At 54.0% G+C, this 25,190-nt stretch overlaps 1 protein-coding gene across 5 annotated transcripts; it reads left to right on the top strand.

The window, feature by feature from the left end:
* Window positions 1-901: 901 nt before the first annotated feature.
* On the top strand, window positions 902-24,338 carry RAB15 (RAB15, member RAS oncogene family). 5 transcript variants are annotated; one of them, XM_043556361.1, is made up of 8 exons: window positions 1,000-1,103; window positions 13,686-13,828; window positions 17,995-18,055; window positions 18,818-18,878; window positions 19,380-19,457; window positions 20,104-20,193; window positions 21,366-21,431; window positions 21,616-24,338. In XM_043556361.1, the coding sequence occupies exons 2-8, from the start codon at window positions 13,708-13,710 to the stop codon at window positions 21,772-21,774; spliced, it is 636 nt and encodes a 211-aa protein (XP_043412296.1). In that variant the 5' UTR covers window positions 1,000-1,103; window positions 13,686-13,707; the 3' UTR covers window positions 21,775-24,338. The 5 variants fall into 5 exon arrangements, with proteins under 5 accessions (XP_043412297.1, XP_043412295.1, XP_043412296.1 ...); XM_043556360.1 differs by lacking the exon at window positions 13,686-13,828 and having other exon boundaries at window positions 903-1,103; XM_043556364.1 differs by lacking the exons at window positions 1,000-1,103; window positions 13,686-13,828 and adding an exon at window positions 1,601-1,638.
* The last annotated feature ends 852 nt before the right edge of the window (window positions 24,339-25,190 follow it).

Below are 25,190 nucleotides of genomic sequence, written 5' to 3'. Positions count from 1 at the left end.
TTTGGTGCCGTTCGTATACACCAGCAGAAATATTTAGTGGTCTGAAATGATGGATTGGCGTCCTGAACACCTTACCCTAAGCAGCTTAAACCCAAAACAGATACTTTTGCCTGTAGGAAGGATTGTGCCTTCGGAAATGTTTTTATGATTATCGATCTTCTCTTCCTAGTGAAGAAGGTCAGCAGAAATTTTTACTCGTTTAAATTAAAACTGGGGTGAGGGGTTGGGGGCGGGCGGACACAATCACACAGGGTTCCGGGGAAGCCAGATGTCAGACACAGAATTCTGGCAACACGGTCGAGTGTTCCTGGAGACGGTGCCTTCAAGAATAGACGGGTGTTTGAATGCAGACCCTGATCGAGGCCTTCAGACCCGGGGCGAGCCCAAGTGGGGACCAACTCTGCTCCCCCCTCCCCCGACCCGGGAAGGGGCGGGGTCCCGGGGCGGGGTTACCGGGGCCAGATTCGGGATAGGATTTGGGGAGAAGTGATGATACTCGGAAGCCGAGTTTGGTAGAGGTGGGCTGGGTGGGAGCTCACCCCAACTCCCGCATTTAGAACAGCCGCACTGTTTCCCTCGGGTCCCACTGTTTACCGTGGGTGGGAGGGGGCTGGGCTGCAGCCCCGGCCGCGCACCCTCCCGCCGAGGAGCGCGCCCGCCTCGCCCCCGCCCGCCCCAGCCGCGGGGTCGCCGCGCTCCGGCGCGCGCTCCCCGCCCCCTCTCCCGGGACGCGGGCGGCGACGGCGGCGCAGGGGAAGGGGCGGGCGGGGGCCGCCGTCGTTCTCTCCTCCCACCCGCGCTCCCGCCGCGCAGCGCTCCCCGGCCCGGAGCGAGCGGGCGAGGCCGGCGCGGGGGCCGGCCCGGCTTCCTCCTCGCCGCCCGCGGCCGTCCCCGGGCGGGCGCGCGCCGCGATGGCAGCGGCCGAGCGGGGCTGAGCCCGCCGCCCGCCCGCAGCCCCCGGCCCGCGCCGGCCCCAGCCATGGCGAAGCAGTACGATGTGCTGTTCCGGTTGCTGCTGATCGGGGACTCCGGGGTGGGCAAGACCTGTCTGCTGTGCCGCTTCACCGACAACGAGTTCCACTCCTCGCACATCTCCACCATCGGTAAGGGGCGGTGGCCGGAGTGGGGGAGGCCACCCTCCCCACCGCCGCCGCTGGGCCGGGCGGCCCCCTGCCCCAGCCCGGGAGAACTGGCCGCCTCCCCGGCTAGAGGCGTTGGCGCGGGAGGCCAGGACCAGGGGAGAGATCCCGGTGAAGGGCCACCGCCTGGGGACTTGAGCCTCTGGTCCTGGAGGTGAGGACGTCCCTGCTGTTGCCCGTGATTAGGGATAGGTTCTCCAGCCTTGCGGTAGGGAGCCTTCTCATCGGAGCCGAGACCACCGGGGCGAGTGTAGGCCTGGGGACCCCGAGCTGGGGCAGCGAGAATCGCAGCCACTGAAATGACTTCCCCACACCCGCAGGTGGAGAGGGGGAGGGGAAGTAAAGCCTGTGCTCCGGAAGAGGGGTTCAGGGTGGGGAGCCGCGTCACTGAGTCACTGGGTACCCTCCGTTCAGGGGCGACCCAATGTGGAGCCTGGCGGGGAAGACAGGAGGAAGGGAGGGGCCAAAGGGATTGAGTTTCCAGAGCACAGTTGTGAAGGTAAGCCACAAGGTGGGACACCTGGAGGAGGGCGTACGTTCGTTCGGTGAGCGTGTTTGCGTGTGGAAGGGGCACTTTTTAGCCAGCTCCAGAGAAACGTTTGGATGAAGAAATGTTTTGAAGGAGGCCGAGGAGGAGAAGAATGTCAGGATTACTGGTCCACACCTGGGGATCACATGGCTGGCAGGACTCACCTTACAGTACATCTCTGATCTGGCAGTGCCAGATCCTGTGCTTAGAGGGACAAGACCTGGTGGCTTCCCAGAGACGACTGTTCTGGGAGGGAGGGGGCGGCCTCCCCTCTGAGGGAGTTTCTGCGCCTTGGGCCTTGAGGGGCCTCTCCTCTGGGAGGTCTGAGTTGAGGCAATTCCACCACAGCTAGCAGCTTTCCCCCCTTCCGTGGGAGAGGGCCCCAGCACTCAGCTCTCACTTGAAGCTTCCACCCCGACCCTCCCAACACACGTTCCTTGCCAAGAGAGACGAGGGAGCAGGTAGAGCCAGGAGGCACAGAGCCTAGTGGTGAAGAGGCCGGCTTTGTTGTCACGTGGACCTGGAGACCTCGCTTTGGGACAGTGTGACCTTGAATACCACTTAAGCTTCTGAGCTTGGTGCTTCTCATCTGTAGGATGGGAGTGATAACGGTCCCTACCTCCTGAGGTGTTGTAAGGGTTGAATGAGATCATGTTTGTAAGAGCACTTAGCACAAACTTGGACACAGGTGATGCTAGGTGTTACTGTTGTCATTGTCCTTGAGCTCGCAGGGTCTCATCCTCTCTTTGCTTCACTATCTTCAAGGGACCTAGGGTGAGGGAACAGATAACATCCTTCTTTCTCAGGGGGGCGGTGAGGCAGGCTCCTAAGAGTTCTGGAGTGGGCTGGGCCACTGCTGGGATGAGAGATATCTCAGAGGGATGGGCGGGGTACTGGAAGCCGAGGGAGGGCTGCATGCCTCTAGGGAAGGCTCAGGGCAGAGGAGGCATTGGGGAAAGGCCTGGGAGTGAGCAAGGGAGGGGCTGAGGAACCTGATGGGATATGGGGACAGGTTGCAGGCTTGGGGACAAAAGGCAGGAGGTTAGCACTTAAGGAAACTTCCCGTGGCTATTTTTTAGATGGAGTTGGTGCCAGGAGCTGCTGAGCTATTTCAGAGGGCTGTGGGCTGCTGGGGGGGGGCGGTCCCCAGACTTTGCCTGATGAGCAGTAGTTTGCACCCTGTGTCCTGGCCACATTTCAAGTCCTAGGAGTGGCCTATGTTTTTCCCTAGAGCACTTTATTCACCCACCCCATTTATTCACCCACCCCATTCAGAAGCTCTTGGGCTCCAGCTCAGTTTTGTTAGGGGAGCTAGTCTCCCCTAGGAGACGTGTCCCCCTTTCCCACAGACACGTGGGAAATGAGGGAACTGATGTTTCAGAAGGTGACCCTTCTAAGGCTTATGTTTTCCTTAAGTCCCTTGCCCCCACATGGTTAATCACCAGCCCTTCTCATGTCTCTTCCACCTCGTCTTCTCCCTTCTTAGACACCTCCTTCCTGCTAGATAGACAAATGTGCAGTTTCCCCACACAGGTCACAGGGGCTTGTTCAGAGTCCCCCTGGGGCCAACCACTTTGGAGGCAGAGATGAATCAGCAAACCGAGTGGGAGTCTCTCTGTGGCACACTCCCCACGCCACCTCCTCAAGGCCCTTGGTGTATTGACCTAAAACCCGAGCAGGTTCTCTCTTTGCTTCTGAGGGTTGGGTCCACCTTTTGCCAGGATGCAGTGGACTGTTTAGGAGTTTGGATTTTCTGGAAAAGAAAGAAACCTGTCTTTCTTCACGAACCAGCCTTTTAAAATCTGCCCACTGGGCATTCTTTTTGAAGCTAACCTAGGCACTTGTGAGATTCTACATCGTCTTGGGCATGTTTTTTCAGCATTAACTAAGACTTAGGGAGAGAGTTGGATGGTCAAGAAAAGCTTTCCCGGGGCGCCTGGGTGGCGCAGTCGGTTAAGCGTCCGACTTCAGCCAGGTCACGATCTCGCGGTCCGTGAGTTCGAGCCCCACGTCAGGCTCTGGGCTGATGGCTCAGAGCCTGGAGCCTGTTTCCGATTCTGTGTCTCCCTCTCTCTCTGCCCCTCCCCCGTTCATGCTCTGTCTCTCTCTGTCCCAAAAATAAATAAACGTTGAAAAAAAAAATTTTTTAAAAAAAAAGAAAAGCTTTCCCTTCAGTGATACAGAAAGTTTCCCATGGAGTTGGAAAGGGCAGCCAGGAGACAAATTAAGGAGCCAAGAAAATGGGTACTACCAAATCATATTCAGTAATTTGTCCATTCAGAAAAAATGCGTGTGTCCTGTAGCTGGGATCAGTGCTGGAGGCTCCAAGGTGAAGAATACACATCATCACTTCTCTCCCACTGCTCCTTGTCTGAGACACATTCTCATACCATGCTGGACCTTGATCTAGGCACCTTTCCCAGAGCTACTTTTGTGAATGGGGAAAATGAGGCATTTCACCAATTATTGCCAAGACAGAGTTCAGATTCTTGGATCATGTGGATATCACCTAGGCCGGCACTTTTGTGATTTACTGTTTATGCCATTTACTGTCAGCCTGACTGACATTCCAGAGAAGGGCCTGCCAGGGAGCAGTGAAGAGACCTCCCAGGGAGGCCCTTCTTCTTTCTAGTCAGCAGGTGGCCTTGAGCTGGATGCGTGCCCCCGAACAAGCCTTTCCTGTGCAGCTGTGCCCACCCAGATGGGGGTCGTGTACCAGTGCGCAGCTGATGCCTTAATGTCCTCTACTGTGTCCTCACCTGTTAAACTAATTAATTAAGGATTCACTACAAAGCACCAGGCCAGGCATTTTAGAGACCTGTTCAGTCCGCCTTTTCCTGCCCACAGAAGCCCGGAATCTAGCTGGGGAGACAGCACACGGGCAAGAGGAGGTCTGGTCACAGTGAAATCTGGAAGCACTTGGTGAAGCACTCGTCAAATGTCAGGGATCAGTTATGATCATTGTTACTGTTAACCAAGGTCTTGCGGGCATTGTCAGCAACTAAATATCGATGCGAGGGTACAGGACACAGGCAGTGGCTGGTGAGGGGACCGTGAGTGCTACCGCTATTACAGAGGTGCTAGAGGAGGCCAGATGAAGAGGCCCTGCTTGACCAGAAGCTGCAGGGAAGGCTCTAGAAGGAGGGAGGCTGAGGCCAGCCCTTGCAGCGTGGGCTGCTTTTCAGTTCCTGGAGAGGAAGGAGCAGATGGAGTAGAGACGACAGAGGTGGGAATTCAGTGGGTGTTCATGGGATTCTGGGCAGTCTGGCTGGAACCGAAGGGAATTTTTAGGGGAAGAGTGAGAACATTCCTCCGTTTATCTTCCTGTCTCCCAGACCATACTTTAAGTGCCTTGAAGGTGAACCCAAATCTCGTTCCTCTTTATTTTCATGGTCCTAGTACAGGGCCAGGCTGGAACTTTGTAAATGTTGAATGAATGGATGAATGAGGGCAGAGAGTACTGAGGGCCTGGCTGAGGAGGTGGGACTTGGGCCTTCACAGTGGCAGAGGTGTCTGAGCCAGGGAATGACATGGTGAAAAGGGCCCTCGGGATACTGGCTGGGAGAGAGAGTTGAGACCTGCAGCAAGGAAACCCGTCAGGGGCGGTGGTGGGTGGTGCCAGCACCAGGGGCCCTCTCAGCTCCTTCTCTCTGCCAGACTCCCCTCCTGTGACACTCCTGCCAAACCGCACACCCCTTTCCCTCCAGGAGTGGAGAGTCCTTTGAACCAGTCAACTGGCAACTTCTGAAAGGGCCTCATGTGACCGGTGCTGCCCGCCCAGGCAGGGAGCCGTATCATCCCCAACGTGTGGTGGGGCCCTTGGGTTCCTTTCTGCATTGGTGGCCGGGAGTGCCCTGTAAGCCACTAATCCAGCTGAAGGGGCGGGCCTTCTGTTTGGTTTTCCGCCTCCCACCCTTGGTCTTCCCCAAGTACATAGGTCACATGGTCTCTGGACCTTTTTGTTTTAAACGCCACCTGGGTTCCAAGGTGGCTCCCCGTGATTTTCCAGTTTGACTGGTTGAACCACCCACCGCTGTGGCCTCAGGGCTGATTCCTCAGGCGGGCTTGACTGCTGCAGGATCCCCTTTCTTGGAAGTTCGGTTTGAACTGGCTTGGGCTGCCTGGGGCCAGGGCTGTGGGTGACTGAAGGGGAGGGAGAGGGCTGGGGAAGACATGGGGGGAGGGGCGGTGCGGGGGCATGGAACCTAACAAACATGGGACAGTTGCTTGGGCACTCAGGGGTCCCCACACCACAAGGAGCCCGGACCTGTAGGGACGGGGGAGGGCCGGGGTGCGTCTGTGTGCCTCACTGCAGGGAGGGCGGGAAGGGGAGAGCAGCCCAGGGCAGAACAGAAAGAACTCTGACAGGCACGAGAGTCCCCATGGCCTTGCTAGGTTCTGCCACCTTCAGACACTTATTCCACATCTTTTTCCTTAGTCTCCACATCTGTGAATTGAAGAGAGTAACAGAATCTTTCTTAAAGGTCATTGTGAAGATTACAGAGGCTAATGGATCTAAAGCGCTTGGCAGAGCCGACAATAAAATGGTGGCTGGTTATATGATTATTACCATTATTATTCTTATTATTTGTTATTCCTAGCTCATGAGAAAGTTGTCAAGATTAATATGCTGCCAGTGATGTGCTTCGAGGCCATCCTCTTTGCCACTCACGCATTCAGGGGTTTGGGCACTGTTGACTGAACACGAGGTGCCTGTGAGGGGTTGGGGATACAGAAGTGAACAAACAGGAGACAGGGCCTCGGCTCACTTCCCTGGGGTCACAGGAGTAGGCTCTGGGTTTCATCGCTGCTTCCGTGCCAGCCCCCGCCCCCCTCTTGCCCCAGCAGCTCCAGGCTCTGTGAAGGAAGAGTGAGTTGGTGAGGAAGGAGGTGGGGAGGTCAGGAGACAGGTGGCCTGAGAGGACAGCAGAAGGGCTCTGCCTCAAGGCTTGGGCCTCTGCCTGGTATCACCCTGCCTCAGGCCCCCTTCCACACACCCCATCCCCCAAGAATGTGATCCCCGAGAACAGCTCTGAAACCCTCAGAGGCTTTCCTTTCAGCTGCTCTGCACATCTGTGCCACCTTGCCGGCTCTGCAGAACCACCCCCAGCTTTGAGGGCCCTGGTTCCTGCCCCCTCCTCCTCCTCCTCTTCTCCTCCATCCTCCCCCGCTCCCCAGACAGCTTGGTGATGAGCTGTGTAGCATGAAAGTCGATATTTGGCCATTACCCTTCTATCCTGATTGCCAGTTCTTCTCAGAGTGCCTTCTTCTGTAATCTAATATTTGTGCCTGTTTCCCTGTAAAACTGCCAATTTTCTGCACAGGCCTCTGACCTCTTGTTGGCTCTCCTGCCCGGGCAGTGTGCTTTGTCGGGGATGGGAGGCACAGAGCTTCCTGGACATTTAATTCCTCCCACTGAGGAGGAGAGGATTAATCATCAGCCTCCTGGTTTTACAACAGGGGAAACTGAGGCCCCGAGAAAAGCGATGGCCCACATCTTGAGTGCAGGCCGCCCAGACTTGAAACACCTCTTCTGCAGTTGGCTTATCCCAGAAGACCCTTGCACAGCCCGCCAAGGGTTGGCTGTCTCCAGTGAGCCAGACCTGTGCCTCCCCCACCCACCGAGGGCTCCGGGATGGAACCATGTTCATGCCCCTGCTGTTGGCCAAGTCTGCCTCCTTGACGTGACCCTCTGGGGAACTGTCAGGGGTGAGGATTGAGGAGTCTGGCTGGGGGACCTTTGAGAGTGAGATCTAAGGGTTGCCTCACATTACTATTTTGATAATAGATTTCCTGAGAACTGTGACTGGGACCCCATAATCTACAGAGAAGGCTGACAGTTGGCTTCCAAATGTGGGTTGTTCCCTGATTGCTTTGCCCTGATTAAAATTTGTTCTCGCTGATCTTATCTCCTGGAATGTACCGAACTTCATTCATTCACTCATTTATTTACTCACCCACACGTTTATTTTTTCTCTCCTGTATTCAGTTTTGTTGACTAATATGTATTATTATATCTGCTTTCTGCCAGGCAATGAGAATATGAAATGAATAAGATGCTGTGTTGCCCTCTGGGAGCTCAGAGTACAGACAGTTGGGAAGTCAGGCATCCAAACAGACAAGCAGAATAGTATGCAAAAGCCACGTCAAAATGCTTTGGAATCACAGGTGATAAATTCCTCCCGAGTTGGTTGGTAAAGGCTTCACAGAAGAAGTGACATTTGAGTGGTTTCTTCAAGACTAAGTAGGGTTCCCCAGGGGGCCAGGGGTGGGGGAGGAGGTGCTGTGGAAAACACCTCACGTGGGGCTTCTACTCTTCTGCCTGGCTGAGCTCACTGGTGGTGGCCAGACCATGATCGTACCAACTTCAGTTCCACCACATCCTTGCTAGGAGTTTCCTTCGCTGGCTCTGTGTGAAGGCAGACACATCTGGAGGCCGTGGCCCCTATAAGATGTTTGCTCCTGAGGCTCCCAGCCCCCGTTTTTTTTCTCTGGGAACCTTCTGCTGCCCGTCAATATGGCCCTGCCTAGGAAGAGGCTCAGGAGGGCGGAGGGGTGAGTGCTCAGTAGCCTGGCGGATATTGGCTACCTCAGCTGTGCCCGCTGACCATTCAGCAGCAGGCTCTGGGAGGCAAGGCCAGGTCAGGGGTCTGCCAGAGGGAAGCAGGACAGGGTTGGCTGGAGCACACAGCTCATGTCACAGAGGCCCTATGTAGGTTTGTGCACACGGCAGCAGGAAGGGCAAGGGCTAGGGAACTGCTGTGTCTCAAGCACCTGCTCAGTGCCCCTACCATGTGCACAGGAGCAGTGGACTTTACATACATGAGCCATTCAGTATAGAGATCTCATCATAAAGTGGGGTGAGGAGTCCCCAGGTTGGCCTTGCTGGCGTTTGAGAAGTTTCTTGGTACATTCTTCAGGTTAGATCCTATGTGCATGTGCACACAGGTGTACATGTGAGGCTGGGTCCCCATGAGATCCCAGAGCAGGGAACGGCCTTGCTGTGTTTCCCCTTTATAACAAAGGAAAGAATAATGGGGCTCCCTCTTCCTTTTCTGAGGAATTTCTATTTTGACTGAAGTGTGTTCCTGCCTGAGGGGTATTTGCTGTTGCACCTGCCTGGGGCCCCGGTCCCTCAGATCTCTGTTGTGTTGGTCTCTTGTCACACAGGGCTCAGCTCAAATGTCACTTGCTTTAAAAGGTCTTCACTGAGGAGCACCTGGGTGGCTCAGTCGGTTAAACGTCCGACTTCGGTTCAGGTCATGATCTCACAGTCTGCGTTTGAGCCCTGCGTCGGGCTCTGTACTAATAGCTCAGAGCCTGGAGCCTGCTTGGGATTCTGCATCTCCCTCTTTCTCTGCCCTTCCCCCACTCACACTCTGTCTCTCTTTCTCTCCCTCTCAAAAAGTAAATAAACATTAAAAAGAAAAAAAAGGTCTTCACTGACCAGCCAATCTAAAGCAGCTTGCACATGGGTCTCCTCACTCTGTGCTCCATTATTCTGCTCCTGCCTCTTAACATCACTCTGAAAGTATTTATTAGTTGGCTTCCTTATCATCTGTTCTTCCTCCCTAGAATAGAAGCTTCCTGAAGACAAGGAGTTATCTGTATCATTCACTGCTGTGTCTTCTAGTACCTAGTTCCTGGCACATAGTAGGCATTCAGTAGCCGTTTGTTTGAGTGAATGCATAAATGAATGCATGCATGCATTTTCTTCCGGAGGGAAGTTGTAAGTAGTATTGGTGTCTTGGGACTCATACAATGGGAAACTCACTATGCTGCATGTGTGTCTGGGACTGAGAGAAGATGGGGAGAATTCTGCAAGGGGTGAGCTGCTTCCAGCAGCGCCTAGCTTTTCCGCTCAGATATGTGTCCTGGGGGGAAGCTCAGACATAGCAGGGAGCAAGGAAGTGTGAGCGGGGGTCCTCCTTGGTGAATACAGAGACAAGAGATTGGAATCTTCGACTGAGGTCAGTATTGCCTGTCACTCAGAGTCACTGGGGGTGTCAAATGGCTGCTGGAGCGACCTTCCAGGACCATCTCACTGCTGGGGGCTCTGGAGTAGAGAGTTCCTAGGGCTCAGGCACTGGGAACATGCATCCCTTCCCAGCCTTGTGGGACCCTGTGTTCGGCTGGGAAGCACTTCTACACGATGACAGCCCCTGGGGTTCTGGGCCCTGGGTTTCCGAAGATTGGTCCTTCAAGATTTGATGTGAAGGTGGTAGCCTTTAGAGTTGTTCTGGTCCCCATATCACCTCCGATTACATTGAGGGAGTGTGTGTGTGTGTGTGTGTGTGTGTGTGTGTGTGCGCGCTCACATTTGTTCGTGTCTTTGAAAAGAAAGGAGGGATAGAGTATCATTCTAAAATCTGCAGTCTTTCTTGCAGGTGGCATCTGAATCAGAGCCACTGACTCAATGTCCTGGAGGTTAAAACATGGCCTTGGAGTTAGAGGATCAGGGTTCTGTCTGCCAAAGACCAGGGCTGCCTCTTTTATTTCTGCTTCCCATCCCTCCCAGAGCAAGACAGTGCAAATGCTGAGTAATGCATTTGCCCAGAGAGCCTGGTGCGCCTTCTCCCCAGGATGAGACCAGCATGAGGGACCATCAGTCTGCAATTGGGTAAGAGGAGGAAGTCAGGTGGTGGCGTGTGGTCCCGCAGACAGCGAGGCTGTGTCCCTAGAGGGAAGGAAGGAGAACGCAGCAAGTGGCAGGTTTGGGGCAAAGATGCTCTCCCCACTCCCCTCACCCACCTGGTGTGACATTTGTGTGCCAAGAGCCTTTGTCTTGACTCTTCTCTTGAGATTTGTCTCTTAGGTCACCTTCTGTATCATTCTCCCCATTTGTCCCCTTACGTGTCACTCAGGGGGAAGATGGCGTCATTGGTCTCTTGCTGTTACGGGTCTTCTCTGTTGCTGAGAGAAGGGGGTTTTGAGATGGAGATTATTCTGATGCCTTGTCTGGACTGGCAAAGTCAGGCAGCCATCACCCCCTTCCCCCCCGCAGGGTCTGCCTTTCCCTAAAGCTTGTTTTGGGGTTGTTCAGGGTGACCTCTTTGGAGGTGACCTCCTGCCACAACCCCGTGAGCTCCACATGTCCAGCACATGCTGGTTTCCTGTCGAGGAGGGGCTGGGGGCCTTCCTGAGCCTTGGGCTTGGTAACTGGAGCCACCCTGGCTCCAGGGATTGGGTGTCTGCCTTGGGTTTCAGGTGTATTAAGTTGTTCCTGTTGTGGCATCTCATTGCTAATGAAAAGGCTCAAGTCACGCTGCGGGTCTTTTGGGCTGTGGTTGATCACAGTGATAACATTTGGCATCCAGAAGCGCCTTATTTCCACTTGAAACATGTGGCCCTTGGCAGGCAGGTAGGCTGGCACCTGATGTTAACCCATGAGGTGCTGGCCTGCCAATACGCACACCTCCTGACTTTGCCAGAATTTAGGTGGTAGGCAGACTCGGGAGCCATCCGGGCTCCGTGGTGGGTGGCATTTTCTCTTTTTGTTGGAACACTGTGGCTTAGTGCTGGCCCCTTGCCCCACCTCCTGCCCCACTCTCCTTCCTCTCCCAACATGAGCCCAGAGCTCCTTCTGTTCCCCACACTGTGCCCCCTGGGCTCCATGCTCTCCTCATTCCCTAGGGAACTGATAGCTTCTTCAGCTAACATTTCATAAAACTATGGGTCAGGCCCTGTGTTACTGGCTTTCCACCTTCTCTCACAGTCATCACAGAAACTCTCTGACACGAGGGATTGTCATTCCCGTTTTGCAGGTGAAGAAAGAGCATAGAGAGATTAAGAAGCTTTCCTGAGAACACACAGGTAATGAGTGGGAAAGGCAGGATCAGAACCAAACTCTGACCACACCGGTGTATTCTGACTGACCACGCCCCTGTTCCTCCCTTCCTCCGTGCTTCCCAGCGCTCTCTTTGGAGGCAGGTGGTTATGGGAAAGAGTGTTCTTTCCCCTGAATGTGCCCCGTTCCTTTCTTTCCACAGTCTTCATGGCCCCTCACTGCTAGACCGAGGGGGCAGTAAGCTCGCCCCCTCCCCGGTCTAGCAGTTCACCACCCATGGTGAACCATCTCCCCTGTCCTGTCCCTCAGTCCTATCCCAGCCCCCAGTACTCAGAGGCCAGCTTTGCCCCTCCTCCTGTTCTCTGACAGCAGCCCTGTCACTGTGCTCCAGGGCTCCGGGTGTGGCCTGACAGTCTCTGAGGGTTGCTGCTGGAGAAGCAGAGGCTGTTCAGACAGGGACACAGCAGGAAGAGCCAGAGGCCATCGATGTAGTGAGGGCAACACTGTCCACGGTCCTAGGTGGCAGTCACTTAGCTGAGGAGCTTTTCTTGCCAATGTCCGTGACGCAGGCACATGGCAGGACACACGTCCCTGCTCTTGAGCCACAGGTGCCCATCCTCCTCATGCTCCCTGGGGCAGGGGGATGCCACCTATGGAATTACTACTTTGTGTCCGGCACTCTGCTGGAGTGGAGGCAGAGATTTTAAAAACAAACAACTTATTGTCAAATGCAGAATATACTGTCTTCCCCTTAGGTACTTTGCATCTAGTTGGGGCTGGAAGACAAAAAATAAGCAGCAACAAGCATGGAATTTGGGAGGTGTTTTCCTCCCTGCCCTATTGTTGAAACAGCTTGCCTGCTTGCCTTGGGGGTAGGGGACGTGAGGCAGCAGCAGCCGACAGCCACAGGCTGTGAATCTTCAGGTGATCCAGAGGCGCTTTCAGGCTTCGCCAGGAAAGGGGGATGTGCTCTGAGGATACCCGTGGGCTGGAAGGCGGGGTCTGTGCCAGGATCCAGCACCCCAGCCCCGACTCTGGCCAGTGTGCTCTGTCTCGAGGCATCTCTGCTTCTCTGCACATCTGCCTCGTGTTCCTCTAGTTGCCAACTGACCAATCCTATCTGCACCATCTGGAGGGGGCTGGTTTGATCGGCTTAGCCAGAGTCCCTTGTCGCTGTTGGCCAGGTCACCTTGGGGGTCACCAGCAAGCCCACCGATGGGCCTCCTTTGGTCAGACACCCACCTCTGGTCCGGTTAGGAACTGCTTGTCCACAGAGAGCACACTGCACCCGGCCCTGCGTCCCTGCAGAGGCTTTGGGCTGGGCGGTTCTGGCCGGAAAGGGATGCTGGGTGTGGCAGCCACCACGACTGGCACCTCTGAGATGCTGAATAAGAATGATGAGCTTCACCTCGTGCTTTAGGCATTTGGTTGGCAGAGGGCCTCCATCTCCCTGACTTTCTCGTCCGGGGCTCCCAGTGTTCCCAAGAACATGTGCCGGAGCTGCGTGGAGGCGGTGTGCTTGTTTCTTCACACTACAGCGTTCCCTGGGCCTGGGAAAGGAAGCCGGCTCTCCTGTAGGGACAGTGACGTGGCACCGTGCAGGGTGATGCGTCTGGGCTTAGCGCAGTCCTCAACCGCGTCAAGGAACAGGGGTGTCCTGAAAATAGGTTTGGGCAGGCTTGCTCCACGAGTGCCCAGGGCCTCACTTCTAGATGCCTCATAATAGAACAGATACGGGGGGCATGCCAGGGTGTGGCAGAAAAGGCAGTACGATTCTGCAGCCACTGGTCAAGGGAGCAATGGGTGGGTGTTAGGAGGCCAGTTTTCCGGTTCTGGCTCAGCCACAGGGTGTGGGAGCATGAGGACGCTATGTGGCTACTCTGTGCCTATGGTAGTAATCACCGCTCTTACCTGCCTCTCAGGGCTGGCATGAGAATTAAGGGCTCTGGATTCCCTAGCTAATGGGTGTGCAACGATCATAAGTGTCATTATGAGCCTTGGGTGTGGCTCTGCCTAGAGATGGGCTAGACAGTGGTTGTCAAACTTTAGTGTGCCTAAAATTTAGCAGGTCTGGGTGCACCTGGAGAATTGCATTTCTGATAAGCTCCCTGATGATGTTCATGCCGCTGGCCCCTGGATTAGCAAGGGCAATGGGGTAGTAAGGGACTAGACCATGTAACCGTTTCCACACCAAAGGCTCTCTGGGTTTGTTTTCCTGGCTGCTCTCCAGGAAGCTGTTATTCTGCAGAGGGATGAGAGAACGACCTCCTACTATGCGCACGACCTCCTACTATGTGCACGTGCTTCACATCCACTGCCTAATTCGTATCCCACAACAGCTCTTAGGAGGCCAGTGGTATTGTCATTCTACAGGTAAGAAAACTGAAGCTCAGAGAAATAGAAAGTTGCCCAAAGTCACACAGCCAGTGCCAGAATCAGGATTTAGACCCAAGTCTTTCTGATTCCAACACTAGTGGATAGCTCTTTCACTATATCGTAGCTCAAACTTTCCTCTAAAAATCACCCATTACCCAGTTAAAAATATACGTTCCCGGGCCTTGCTCTCTTGAGTCTCATTCAGTGGGTCTAGACAAGTCAAGGTAGCGGCATTAAAAAAAAAAAAAAAAAATCACCCCAGGTGATTCTAAGGCTGAGCACCTGCAAAGCACACCTGGAGAATGGGAGAACACCCGTGCTGCCTCACCTGGCCCTTCAGGTGCAAAGCGTTAGTCCAAATCTCAAACTTCAGGATGTGTTAGAACACCTGGAGAGCTTGTTGAACTACAGATTCGAGGGCCCCCACCCACAGAGTTTCTGATTCCACAGATCTGAGGTGGAACTCAAGAATTTGCATTTTCCAACAAGTCCCAGCTGATGCTGATGCTGATGCTACGGGTCTGGGGACCACACCTTGAGAACCACTGTCTAGAAGCCGGCTTTCGAAAGTGTGATCCATGGGCCAATAGCATCGGCCTCACTTGGAAGTTTAATTCAGCATCTCGGGCCTCATCTCACAGGTACCGAATCAGAGTCTGCATTTGAACACAATCCCCACGTGATCTGCATGCACCTTAGAGTTTGAGACATGCTGCCCTAGAGGACCCGGAATGAGGACACACAGGGGATGGAGGTGGATGGAGAGTATTTCTCCTCCACATAGAGTTTGGAGATCAGCAAAGAGGGGCCAGACTGTTAGGATGAGCACCCAGAGGGGGCTGATGAGGAGCTGAGAGGCGAGGCTTGGGAAAGACAGAGGACTCTTTCCCCAAGGAAGATAGAACAGAGGCACACTCTGAAGAAATGAGGTAGGCCTCAGGAATGGCTTCATAAGGCAGCATTCATCTTGCCCCTGGAGAGTGGCGAAGAAATTCTGTGGAGTGCATGGCACCAAGGAGGGAGGGCTAGGGGACTGAAGCCTTCCTTGAAGGGACAGTGGCTGCCAGGCAAGTGATGGGTGAACACACCTCTGTATAAACGGGTGCCGAGCAGCTATGAGGGCCCCGCTAAGGTGGGAAAGCAGAGGTCTGTGAGTGACCCAACAAAGCCAGTGGTTTGAGTGCCCCGCAGTGCTCAGCAGCAGAGAAAACGAATAGCCACATGGGGGTGGAGGGGCCACGGATGGGCACCGTCATGGCGGGCCAGGGGATGATTGGAGGGTGGACACAGTGGGAGGTCCAGGCTATGGGACCAGAGAGAATAGAAAGAATAAATTCCACTAGAAGATCACTGAGCAGTTCATCTTCTTTAAATTAAAAAAAAAGGGGGGGGGGCGGGTGGGTGAGTGAGGAAGATCCCTCAAAAGGACTAGACTTCCTGTTTCTTCCTTAGTGCATATGAATAGCCAAAATTGAAGCATTTCGCTTCTCTGAACTCCACAAATCTTACTGGGTGGTCAGGAGGACCTAGGTTGTGAGACGATGGGGGTAGGGATGCTGTGGGCCCCCAGCACTCCTCAGCCTCGGTCCCTGGCCATGCAGCTAAGAAGTGAGGGAAGCTGGAGAAGGAATCCAAGCCCAGGGCTCACTCCCAGGATAGCTGCGTCTTCGTGTCAGTGCTGCCTCTTCTAACAGCTGCTCACATTCTCACACAGTGTCCTCCTGCCCGGCTGAGCCGGGGACCCACAGCTCAAGGACCTACAGAGAAACCAGTATGGTACAGTTAAGTCCTCTGTGTTTAGTCAGTACACCACTCTCGTTCCCCGAGAAGAGTGCTGGGGGTAGTCAGGGCTCTGACATCAAACAGGCCTGCCAATTTCTACCACCTGCTGTGCTGACCTTGGGCTATTTATCTTACCTCTCCGGGCCTTTGTTTCTTTTCCACTAAGCTCTGTAAGGTTAGAGACCATTTGTCTTTTTTTTTTAACCACTCTGTCTGCACCTAGCACTGTGCAGGGCAAGGGCACATAGTAAGTTCCCTTCTCTCTCCCTCTCTGCTACCTTGTGACCACTTTGCACAAGGCACTGTCCTTGGCCAGGCTTGCTGGGCTAGCAAGAGCTGGTTTGATTGTAAAATGAACAAAATTGCCGGTCCTCCTGCGAAGCAGGCTCTACACCATGAAAGAACAAGAATTTCCTGATTCCCTTCCATGCCAGGGATGGCGAGGAGCAAATTCTTGACAACTGTTTGTCTGGGGAGGCGTGGCATGCCACTGCCCCCACCGAGGCCAGGTGCCCTCCACCCTCGCTTTCTCAGCACACTTGGAAGAATGGCTGCCAGACATTGCCCATTTGGAAAAGTACAGCTCAATAGATATGAATCAGCTTGGGCAGGCGGAAAATGATTCACGTCTGACCAACTTGATTCAGCTTGGGCTGTCCATTCTGGATCTTTTTCTCCCCTCTAGTTAAATGATGATTGGCCTCGATGGTGAGAGGGAAGGGCCTGAATGTAATCTGCCTGTGTTCGTGGACGCCTGGGGACAGGCTGGAGGAGGGGAGAAACATTCCCATTGGTTAAGAAGCAATGCCGAGGGAGAATAGCGGCGGTGTTGGGGACTCTGGTACCTCTCGGGTCTTTGGGGCTGTGTCTTTCGTGACTGCTGTCCGTCTGGAACTCTGCCTTTACCATGTTCTCCATCGGAAAACTGGTTAATGGTGCCCATTCCTGACCTGTCTCCAGGGAGCACACAAAGACTTAAGCTTAATTAACCTACTAGAGACAGCTCTTGAATCACCGGGCACAGTTAGGGCTGGGAAGAAGCATGGTGATAAAAATGTCTCCCTCATCCCTGCCATCTCTCAGACTCAAGCCTGTGTGCCGGTGCTGCTGACTCCTGCAAGTGTCCCCAGATGTTTCTGCCTTGGGCTGGTTTGCCAAATGCCTTGTTTCCTGTGTCTTGTGGCAGCTTAGCTCCTCAAGCCCTTGGGCAGATGAGCCTGAGAACCCTGTTTGTCCTCCCCTCCCTCCCCCAGTGACATGCTGTGGCACCGCCTCTTCCCCTGGTCACTGGTAGTCATTTACAAGCACCCATTACGGATCAGGACTGTACCAGGTTATGATGATAACTGTAGTCGATTGACTAGCTGCCAGGTGCCAGGCACCGTGTCTCATCTGGTCTTCTCAGCCACCTTCTGAGATGACTGGGAATGTCGCTATTTTACTGATGAGGAAATGGAGGCTCAGAGAAGAAAGGTGTCCAAAGTCATAGCTATGAGTTAAGTGGCCAGAGTCAGGATTCAAGCTCAGGCCTGACTTCAAAGCCCATGCTCCTTCTAAATAAAGAAGTAAACAACAATGCCTCCTCCGGTAAGTGGGGCTAGTCAACAGCAGATCCACCAGGCCTTGGTGGGACTTTGCTAGGTGCCGAGGGCTGTATACACAGTCCTCTCTCTCCAGGGTCTGTGTGCCTTCCCCACATTTGTGACAGCACCACATTCCCTCCTGGTTATTAATAAGCAGAGAGGGGCACCTGGGTGGCTCAGTAGGTTAAGCATCCGACTTCAGCTCAGGTCATGATCTTGAGGTTCATGGGTTCAAGCCCAGCATCGAGCTGTGTGCTGACAACTCAGGACCTGGAGCTTGCTTCGGATTCTGTGTCTCCCTTTCTCTCTTTCTGCCCCTCCCCTGTTCATGCTCGCTCTCTCTCTCTCTCTCTCTCAAAAATAAATAAAGATTAAAAAAATTAGGCATTAGAGTTCCTATTCCTAGGCATTAGAGTTCCAGGGAGGATAAGTAAATACCTGCAGTTCTCTCCAGAAGGATAAATAGGAAGACTTCATACTGAGGAGAGTGAGACACACTCGGGGGCTGAGCGAGGCAGCGATGGAGTGGACTCCCCCATACTCACTCTGCCTCCTCCTGCACTGCCTCACCCCTTTACCCATGGCAACTCTCATGTCAAGGAGGAAGGGAAGCTCCATTCAAAGCCCTGGATACTTTCTCAGGGCCAATTTTTGGTTCAGGAAGTCCCTCCTCACTTCATGCCATCTTTCTGCCAAATTAAGCCATAGGAAATCCCTTCCAGTGTGAGTGCCCTGGGCCTTTACCATTCAGGTCTCAGTGGTACCCTTCGTAACTTCCTTGCTCTCTTCCTTTCCCAGGCGTGGATTTTAAGATGAAGACCATAGAGGTAGATGGCATCAAAGTGCGGATACAGATTTGGTGAGTTGAGTAGGGGGAGGAGATGCGGGAGGAGAGCCCCAGGCTTCCACTGCCATGTGTAGAAATCCCAAGGCTGCATCTGGGATAACTGGCCACCTCTTCTGTGGAGAGAAGCACATGTCTCAAAGCCCATCTCTTGCTCCTAGGAGCCTTAATCTCTTTTTCTTAAGAAACCTTATGAGATTGGCCACAAGTCACCAAGGGGCAGGAATTAGAAGGAATTGGCAAACTAACCAGTGTGGCTTTGTTTTCCGAAAAGGCTTTGCCCTTGGGCCATGCTGCAGTGTGGTAGGAGGGAGGGCTACCTGGGACCCTGGGGAGAGAGCTCCATCTAGCATGGTGCAGTTCCCACCAGTAGCCACAGGGGGCCGCTGTGGCTCTCTGGCCTGACGCTCCTGCAAGCCTGGCCTTTGCCAGCCTTTGGAGCTGCCTCCAGGTTGAGAAGGGTACATGTGTCCACCCTGTCTGAACACAACGGCCAAATTCTACAGAGTTGTCCAAGGCCCAGTTATGTTTGAAGCTCCTGGCAGTAGCTGTAGTTGACAAGACCCCATCAGCCCTGTCAGCACCAGATAATCAGGCCTCTCTCCCGCAGGGTCAGATATGCTCAGACCCCCTTGGGGATCCAAGCTCCTCTGATATTTCACCCTGTAGCTCCCCAGTTTTTCCTGCAAGGGCACAGGGTCTCCCAGCTCCTGTTCCTCCCTTCCCCCTCTGGTTCCATGGTCCCTGCTCCTCTGAGGGACTGGCTTTCTACTACAGGGACACAGCGGGGCAGGAGAGATATCAGACCATCACAAAGCAGTACTATCGACGGGCCCAGGTGAGCCACCATTTTCAGGGTTTGGAGGTGGGACGCTGCCATCCACACTCCCCACTCTGGGTGTTTGAGATATTTATGTCACTGACTCCCAAAAGAGGGCCCTCAGATCTCCTGCTGGCAAGGGCAGTCTCAGGCAGTCTTGCGATTATTCATTGATCATTCATTCAATTATTAGTTATTCTCTGACCGCACACTACAGGCAAGTCCCCCACCGTCATCCCCAGCTTCCACCCTCCACCCTGGGCCAAAGACCCCAGTCAGAATATTTGGTTCCTTCCCACCTCAGAGAGTTCCGTGATAGGCCTAGGGTGCAATAGCTTTGGGGGTATGAGAGAGAAGGAGAAGTTTCTGGGTGCTGAGGGATCCTCAGTATGCTAAGCAGGGAGAAGGGAGAGTGGGACCCAGCATTTAAGGTACCACACCTGCTTCCGGCCCCATGACTGTGCACGGTCTCTGTGTGCATCTACCTCCCCCATTTCTCTCTCCTTCTCTCTCTCTCAGGGGATATTTTTAGTCTACGACATTAGCAGCGAGCGCTCTTACCAGCACATCATGAAGTGGGTCAGTGATGTGGATGAGGTAGGAGATGCTGCCTCATCGTTGGGGGCGGGGGAGGGGCACCTCAGAGGGGAAGGCAGAGCGAGGGCCAGATGGGAAGGGCCGAGGCTCTCGGGGTTGGTGAGCAAACACTCCCAGGAAACCTTGCCTTCCACGGCCCTGGATGAAGACCTCTGGGTGAGTAAGACATGGGGAAGGAGCCCAAGCTGCCATGCCATCCATGCTCTGTGCCCAGCCAGGACTCCTTGGAAATGAGTTAGGCCAAAGCCCACCCTGTGACCAGCTTCCTTCCTGAAATCGTGAGACTGGGGCTCTAGTCCTGGCTCTGGAGCCTCGGGCAAGCAGAGCCCCAGTTCTTCATCAGTAGAATGAGGGGCTGGACTTAAGTGCAGTGCCCTTGCCAGTTCAGATACCAGTTGTCCGACTCCAGGAAGCACCAGTAGTAGTCAGAGTGCCTCCTACTCTAAGCTGTCCCCATAGCAGCCCTCCGGGACCCCCGGGGTCGGCCGTGGCACTTGGGGAAGCCTTGCACCTGCACCCCATCAGCCTGCTCTGTCCCTAGGGCTCTTCAGCTTGGTGCTGGTATAGAGGCCAAGAGACTGTAGGGTGGGGAGACAGGAGGGCAAGGCAGCACTCACTGGCAGTTCTGCTTGTCCTTTGTCCCTAGTATGCACCAGAAGGTGTCCAGAAGATCCTCATAGGGAATAAGGCCGATGAAGAGCAGAAGCGGCAGGTGGGAAGAGAGCAAGGGCAGCAGGTAAGTGGAGCGAGCTGGCCGAACCCATCCCTTGGGTCTTCTGCTGCCTTCCGGGGCCAGTCCTGAGGGCTGGGACCCAAGATTCTGTCCCTGTCATCAGGCACCCTGGCACTTTCCGAAGTTCCCTAAGGCACTAGGGGAGTTGCCATCCTTGCGAATTTGCTTTCTGCCCTTCAGGACTGATTTGGGGTCCACCCTGAAACAAAGACCATCCAAAAACAAAGACTGTCCACCTCTAAGTGCCCCAGAGCAGGATTACCCTCTGCTAAAGAGATCATCCCAATGTTCATGGTGAGGAAGGGCTTCAGGTCGCTGGCTTCTCCAGCAGCATCCAGGCATCCCACCCCGTCCTTCTATTGAAAGGAGTAGGAAGGAAAATGAGGGAATGCAGGGCCCACGGTCAGAGAGAAACCATGGGGCAGAGAGGGTAGGAAGGTGGTGCCAAGGGAGACCGCCCTCCCAGAGCACAGAAGGATGGATACCACGGAGACGAGAGTCATCTACCCACTCCAAGGGCCTCCAGAGCTTTTCTCTCCCTCTTTGCGTCCATAGCGCTTAAGAGAAAATGGATCTTTTGGTATGCAAAAATAACACGTGGTCATTGAAAAATCTGGAAGTAGAAGCAAATCCTCCTAGAGCAGTATTTATCGAACACTGTATGCGTGGCCAGCGCTAAGCAAGTGCTTTGAGACGCATGACCCCTTTTAGTCATTCCGTGACTTTGGCTGAGAGACACCCTCTCCCCTCTTTAACAGATGGCAGAGCTGGGCTTAGAGATATATTTGTCCACAGTCGTACAGCTGCTGAGCGGCAGCGCTGGTGTCTAAGTCTGGGTCTGTTTGATCCCAAAGCCCGTGTTTTTTATTAATTTGACATCTTGCCCAAGATTTTGATATATTGACCTCCTGACGTATGAGCTGTGTGCACCGGGGGCAGGGGTGTGTCTGCATGGAGGCGGGTGGGGAGTGCGGGAGGGTGTTTGTGGAACGTCTCCATGCTCTGCTAGCCTGTGTCTTAGAAGGAGCTCCCGGTTGGTCTGAGAAGCGACCTACTGTGAGAAATTGTCACGACACAGCAGGGGCTCTGAGGGCAATGGCAGAAGTATGTGCCAGGTGCTGTGGGCACCTCCCTTCCCTTACTGACTCCCTTTCAGGAATGTTCTTTTCTTGCAGCTGGCTAAAGAGTACGGCATGGACTTCTATGAAACAAGTGCCTGCACCAACCTCAACATTAAAGAGGTGAGCGCTCCGAAGCCCAGCTACCCTGCCTCTTGGGCTGAGTCCAGTAGAGTGGGGAGACGAGAGGAGGCAGCAGACAGGACGGGAGCCCGGGTCAGATGAGCCCCCGCCCCTGGGACAGTTACAGGGCTGCCTGGGGAAGAGGAGGAGGAGCCCGACTAACCTGTGACCCTTGGTTTCCCAGTCTTTCACGCGGTTGACAGAGCTGGTGCTGCAGGCCCACAGGAAGGAGCTGGATGGTCTCCGGACACGTGCCAGCAATGAGTTGGCATTGGCCGAGCTGGAGGAGGATGAGGGCAAACCTGAGGGCCCAGCGAACTCTTCAAAAACCTGCTGGTGCTGAGGGTCCTGCGTGGAGCAGCCGCCAATCCCCCTCCCCTCAGGAGGCCTGTGGCAGACAGGGAGTCCGGGCTTTGCCCTGCTTCTCCTCTCACTCGGGTGACCCTGTGGAATACCAGTAGCTGCTACTCCCCTGCCTGGCCCTGAGAGCAGCCCCGCTGTCATCTTTGAGCAGCCTCTGCCCCCAGCCCCTCCAGCCTGGAGTGGCTCCCTTCAGCCTGTTTCCCTGCCACGGGTCTGCTATGAGCCCCCAGTACGCTACGGGCACTGTCTCACCGCCCCGAGCTCCCCGGACAGCGGCCCAGTCTGGAGTACGGCCACTTGAAGGCCCCTTCTTTCTCAGTGCATCTTGCCTCCTCTCTGCTTTTTCTCTCTTCCTCCCACTTCTCTTTCTTGTCCCCTTCCCCTCCAGTGTGTTTTGTATCAAAGCCCCTCACGCCTCTTTCCCTGTATGTCCTCCTGTGTGGCTGCTGGTGCAGCTTCTTTCTTTCCTTTCTCCCTAACCCTGTCCAAGGGAATGGACTCAGGCTCATGGGGATGTTCCATATTCTTCTTCTGGGAGAACCCCCCTGCTTTGTGAAGGGGCCAAAGCCTACAGGGTACTTCTTCCTATCTTCCCTCCCCACCGTCGCTTCTCATGCCATGGGCCTGCCTCACCAATGGTCTGGGGAAATGTACATCAAGGCAGGAAGGAGACGCCAACCTGGTGGTCCTCAAGACTGGGGCTGTCCCACCTTTCCCTGCCTGCCCCCCCACCCCCCAGCTTGGGCCTTGCTTGGCCGCCTGCCCACCTGCCTCTTGGGGGAAGTGAGCTCAGAAGCAGGTGCTTCAGAGAAGAAAACAAAATGTTGTGGGGAGGCAGGGATAAAAAGTCACCTCCGTTCTCTACCTCCCGTGCCCCTTGTACGCAGTTTCTCCCCACCTGGGCTCCTGAATTTAAAGACATGCACCGAGGCCTCAGGGCACCGCAGGGGCAAGGAAAGCCGGGGGCCAGCGATATTGACAAGCAAACCACACCCACCCCAGAAAGAGGAGTGTCTGGAGATGAAGGTCTAGCCCCTATATATCAGGTTAAAGCAAGGGGGAGGAGGCCAGAGACGGCATTGTGCACACCAGAGGGGAATATGGCAGGAGCAGGGCTCCCTGGGCCCCGGCTTCCCTTTCTGTGTAAAAAGGGCCTTTCCCCGCAACCCCCTGGCAAGTAAGAGGGGACATAACCACCCAACCCAGCCTTCAGCTCTCAAGGTTTCGCTGAGACTCAAAGTCTGTGGGAGAAGAGCTGTGACTTCATGGGGAGAGAGAAAGAAGGCCCTGGGTAGAAATGCTTGGTGCTGTTCTCTTCAGCCTTCCAGACAAAGTGCTCATCTTGCCCCTCTAGCTCCTGGAACAGGAGCCACCGGCACTGTGGCTACAGGAGGAGGGAAGTGGACTCCCTCCTCCAGAGCTCTTCATTCAGGAAGAAGTTCCTTTAACCCCCACATGGCCCAAGAGTGGCTTGAAGGAGGTGCTTTAAAGAAGGAACAAGTCAGTTAGCAGCCCTAGTAGGGTTCCTCCCCACCTTCCCAAGGAGGAGGCTCATTCTTAAGCTACATATTAGCAGCATCACATGGCTAGGGCTGGAGCTAAGACAACACTGAACATTCATCAACTAAGGACCAAAGTCCAGGGCACACACAGGTGAAGGATTAAGAGCCCCACTTCCTTATTCCAACCCCCCCCCCCAAAAAAAAAAAGTGGGGAAGAAATGACCAAACCTTTCCTTCTGACTCTTATCAGAGTAGGAGAGGGTAGCTCAGGATGTAGGGACAGGGATAGGTTAACCGTAGTGGAAGGAAAAGGAGGGCAGGAATAGTTATAAATTGTTAGCTAATGAGAAATTTAGATAAAGACTCTTTAGGATGAAGTCATGACTATGGCTGGGATGCTTTCTTGAGGACTGACTCCTCAGGTGTTAGACACAGCATCACACTGGGGGCAGGGAGATGGTTATGCCAACCCACAGTGTGCCCTCTGCCAGGGACTTCAGGGCGCTGGCTCCAACCTGGATCAGTATTGCAGCTTTCCCTGAGGATCAGGCAGAGCACCATTGCCTTTCTCTCCTAGCCCCCTTGGGACAGAGGGACTATATTTTTACTGTACCCTAGGGGTTCTGGAAGGGAAAGCATAGGGTGGAGATTCTATGAACTGAATAGCCCCATCCCCAAGGGCCACAGCTGGGGAGAGGTATGGGAGCCAGAGGGTTGAACTTTTAGGGTGCAGCTATGCTCACAAGGAATTGGAGTCGGCATCTCACCCCTAAACTTCTCCAGTCCAAGAGGTGGCCTGGGATCTGGCATTAGGCCCAGAGTTTTGCACAGGTACTTCTGCCTGTTTACTTATCACCTCTGCATCTGCTGTCTTGAGATTCAGCCCAGCCCCAGGCATTTCCACCTGCTCCAGAGCCCCCACCATCTCCCTGTGACGGGTGAACTTTGTGTACTGTGTCTCAGAACCAATATATGACTTGTGAGCAGGGTTCATCTATTTTAAACACAGATGTTTACAAAATAAAGAATATTTCAAACCAGAGGTATGGCTGCCTGTATGAGTCCCCGGGAGTAGTTTTCACTTGACGCTGTCAGATAAGGGGGAGAGGGAGAGGCAGTGCCAGTAAAAGAGGCTCCAGAACCCTATAAAGCAACAGTAGTAGAATGACAATGGAAGCAGCAGACCGTCATCTTCCTTATTGTACCTTTCCTGATGCCACCTGCAGGGGAGCCCAGCCATACCCCCGATGCTCTCTAGTGGGCCTACAGTGCAGAAATAAGATTGAGTCACTGGCAGGATGCTGAATATCTACGTCTGAAGGAGCTTTTAAAGCCAAGAACGTTCTCTTCTGTCTGGGATGGACAGGAACAAGTCTTCCTGAAGGCATGAGGAGGGATTAAGTAATCTTTCAGAAGTTTGTCCTAGTCCTGTGATTGGATACTCCACGGAAGCAAGGCAGACTGTGATCTTGGGGACCTGGGGGTGCCAAATACTATACTTTGGGGCACACAATTGATGGAAGAGGTAGAAAATGGGAGTCAGGATACAATGAAGGAGTCAAAAAAGGCAGGCTGTTGGTAGCTTAAGATCTTCACCTGCACTTCATAGTTATAGAAAACTTGCAATACTTGATCTCTTCCATCCTAACAATCATATCTGTGGGAGATCAGGAGAGTGATTATCTAAATTCAGCGGATAAGGCAACAGGTGCCTAAGGGCCTCATCTAACAGTGGCAGAGTCATGGCTAGAAACATCAGAATTGAAATCTCTGGAGGGAAAAGCATTAGTATCTCTATGGAGAAAAATCCTGATAAGTAATTCTCATTTGTAGCCAGAGTTGAGAACCATCACCTACCTGGACTCTTTGCCTTCTAAGCCAGTGCAGTTTCCAG

Source organism: Prionailurus bengalensis, chromosome B3 (assembly GCF_016509475.1).
Source record: "Prionailurus bengalensis isolate Pbe53 chromosome B3, Fcat_Pben_1.1_paternal_pri, whole genome shotgun sequence".
In the NCBI taxonomy this organism is placed as follows: Eukaryota; Metazoa; Chordata; class Mammalia; order Carnivora; family Felidae; genus Prionailurus; species Prionailurus bengalensis.
Note: the sequence above shows the minus strand (reverse complement) of the source record. Positions and strands in the feature narration are given on the sequence as shown.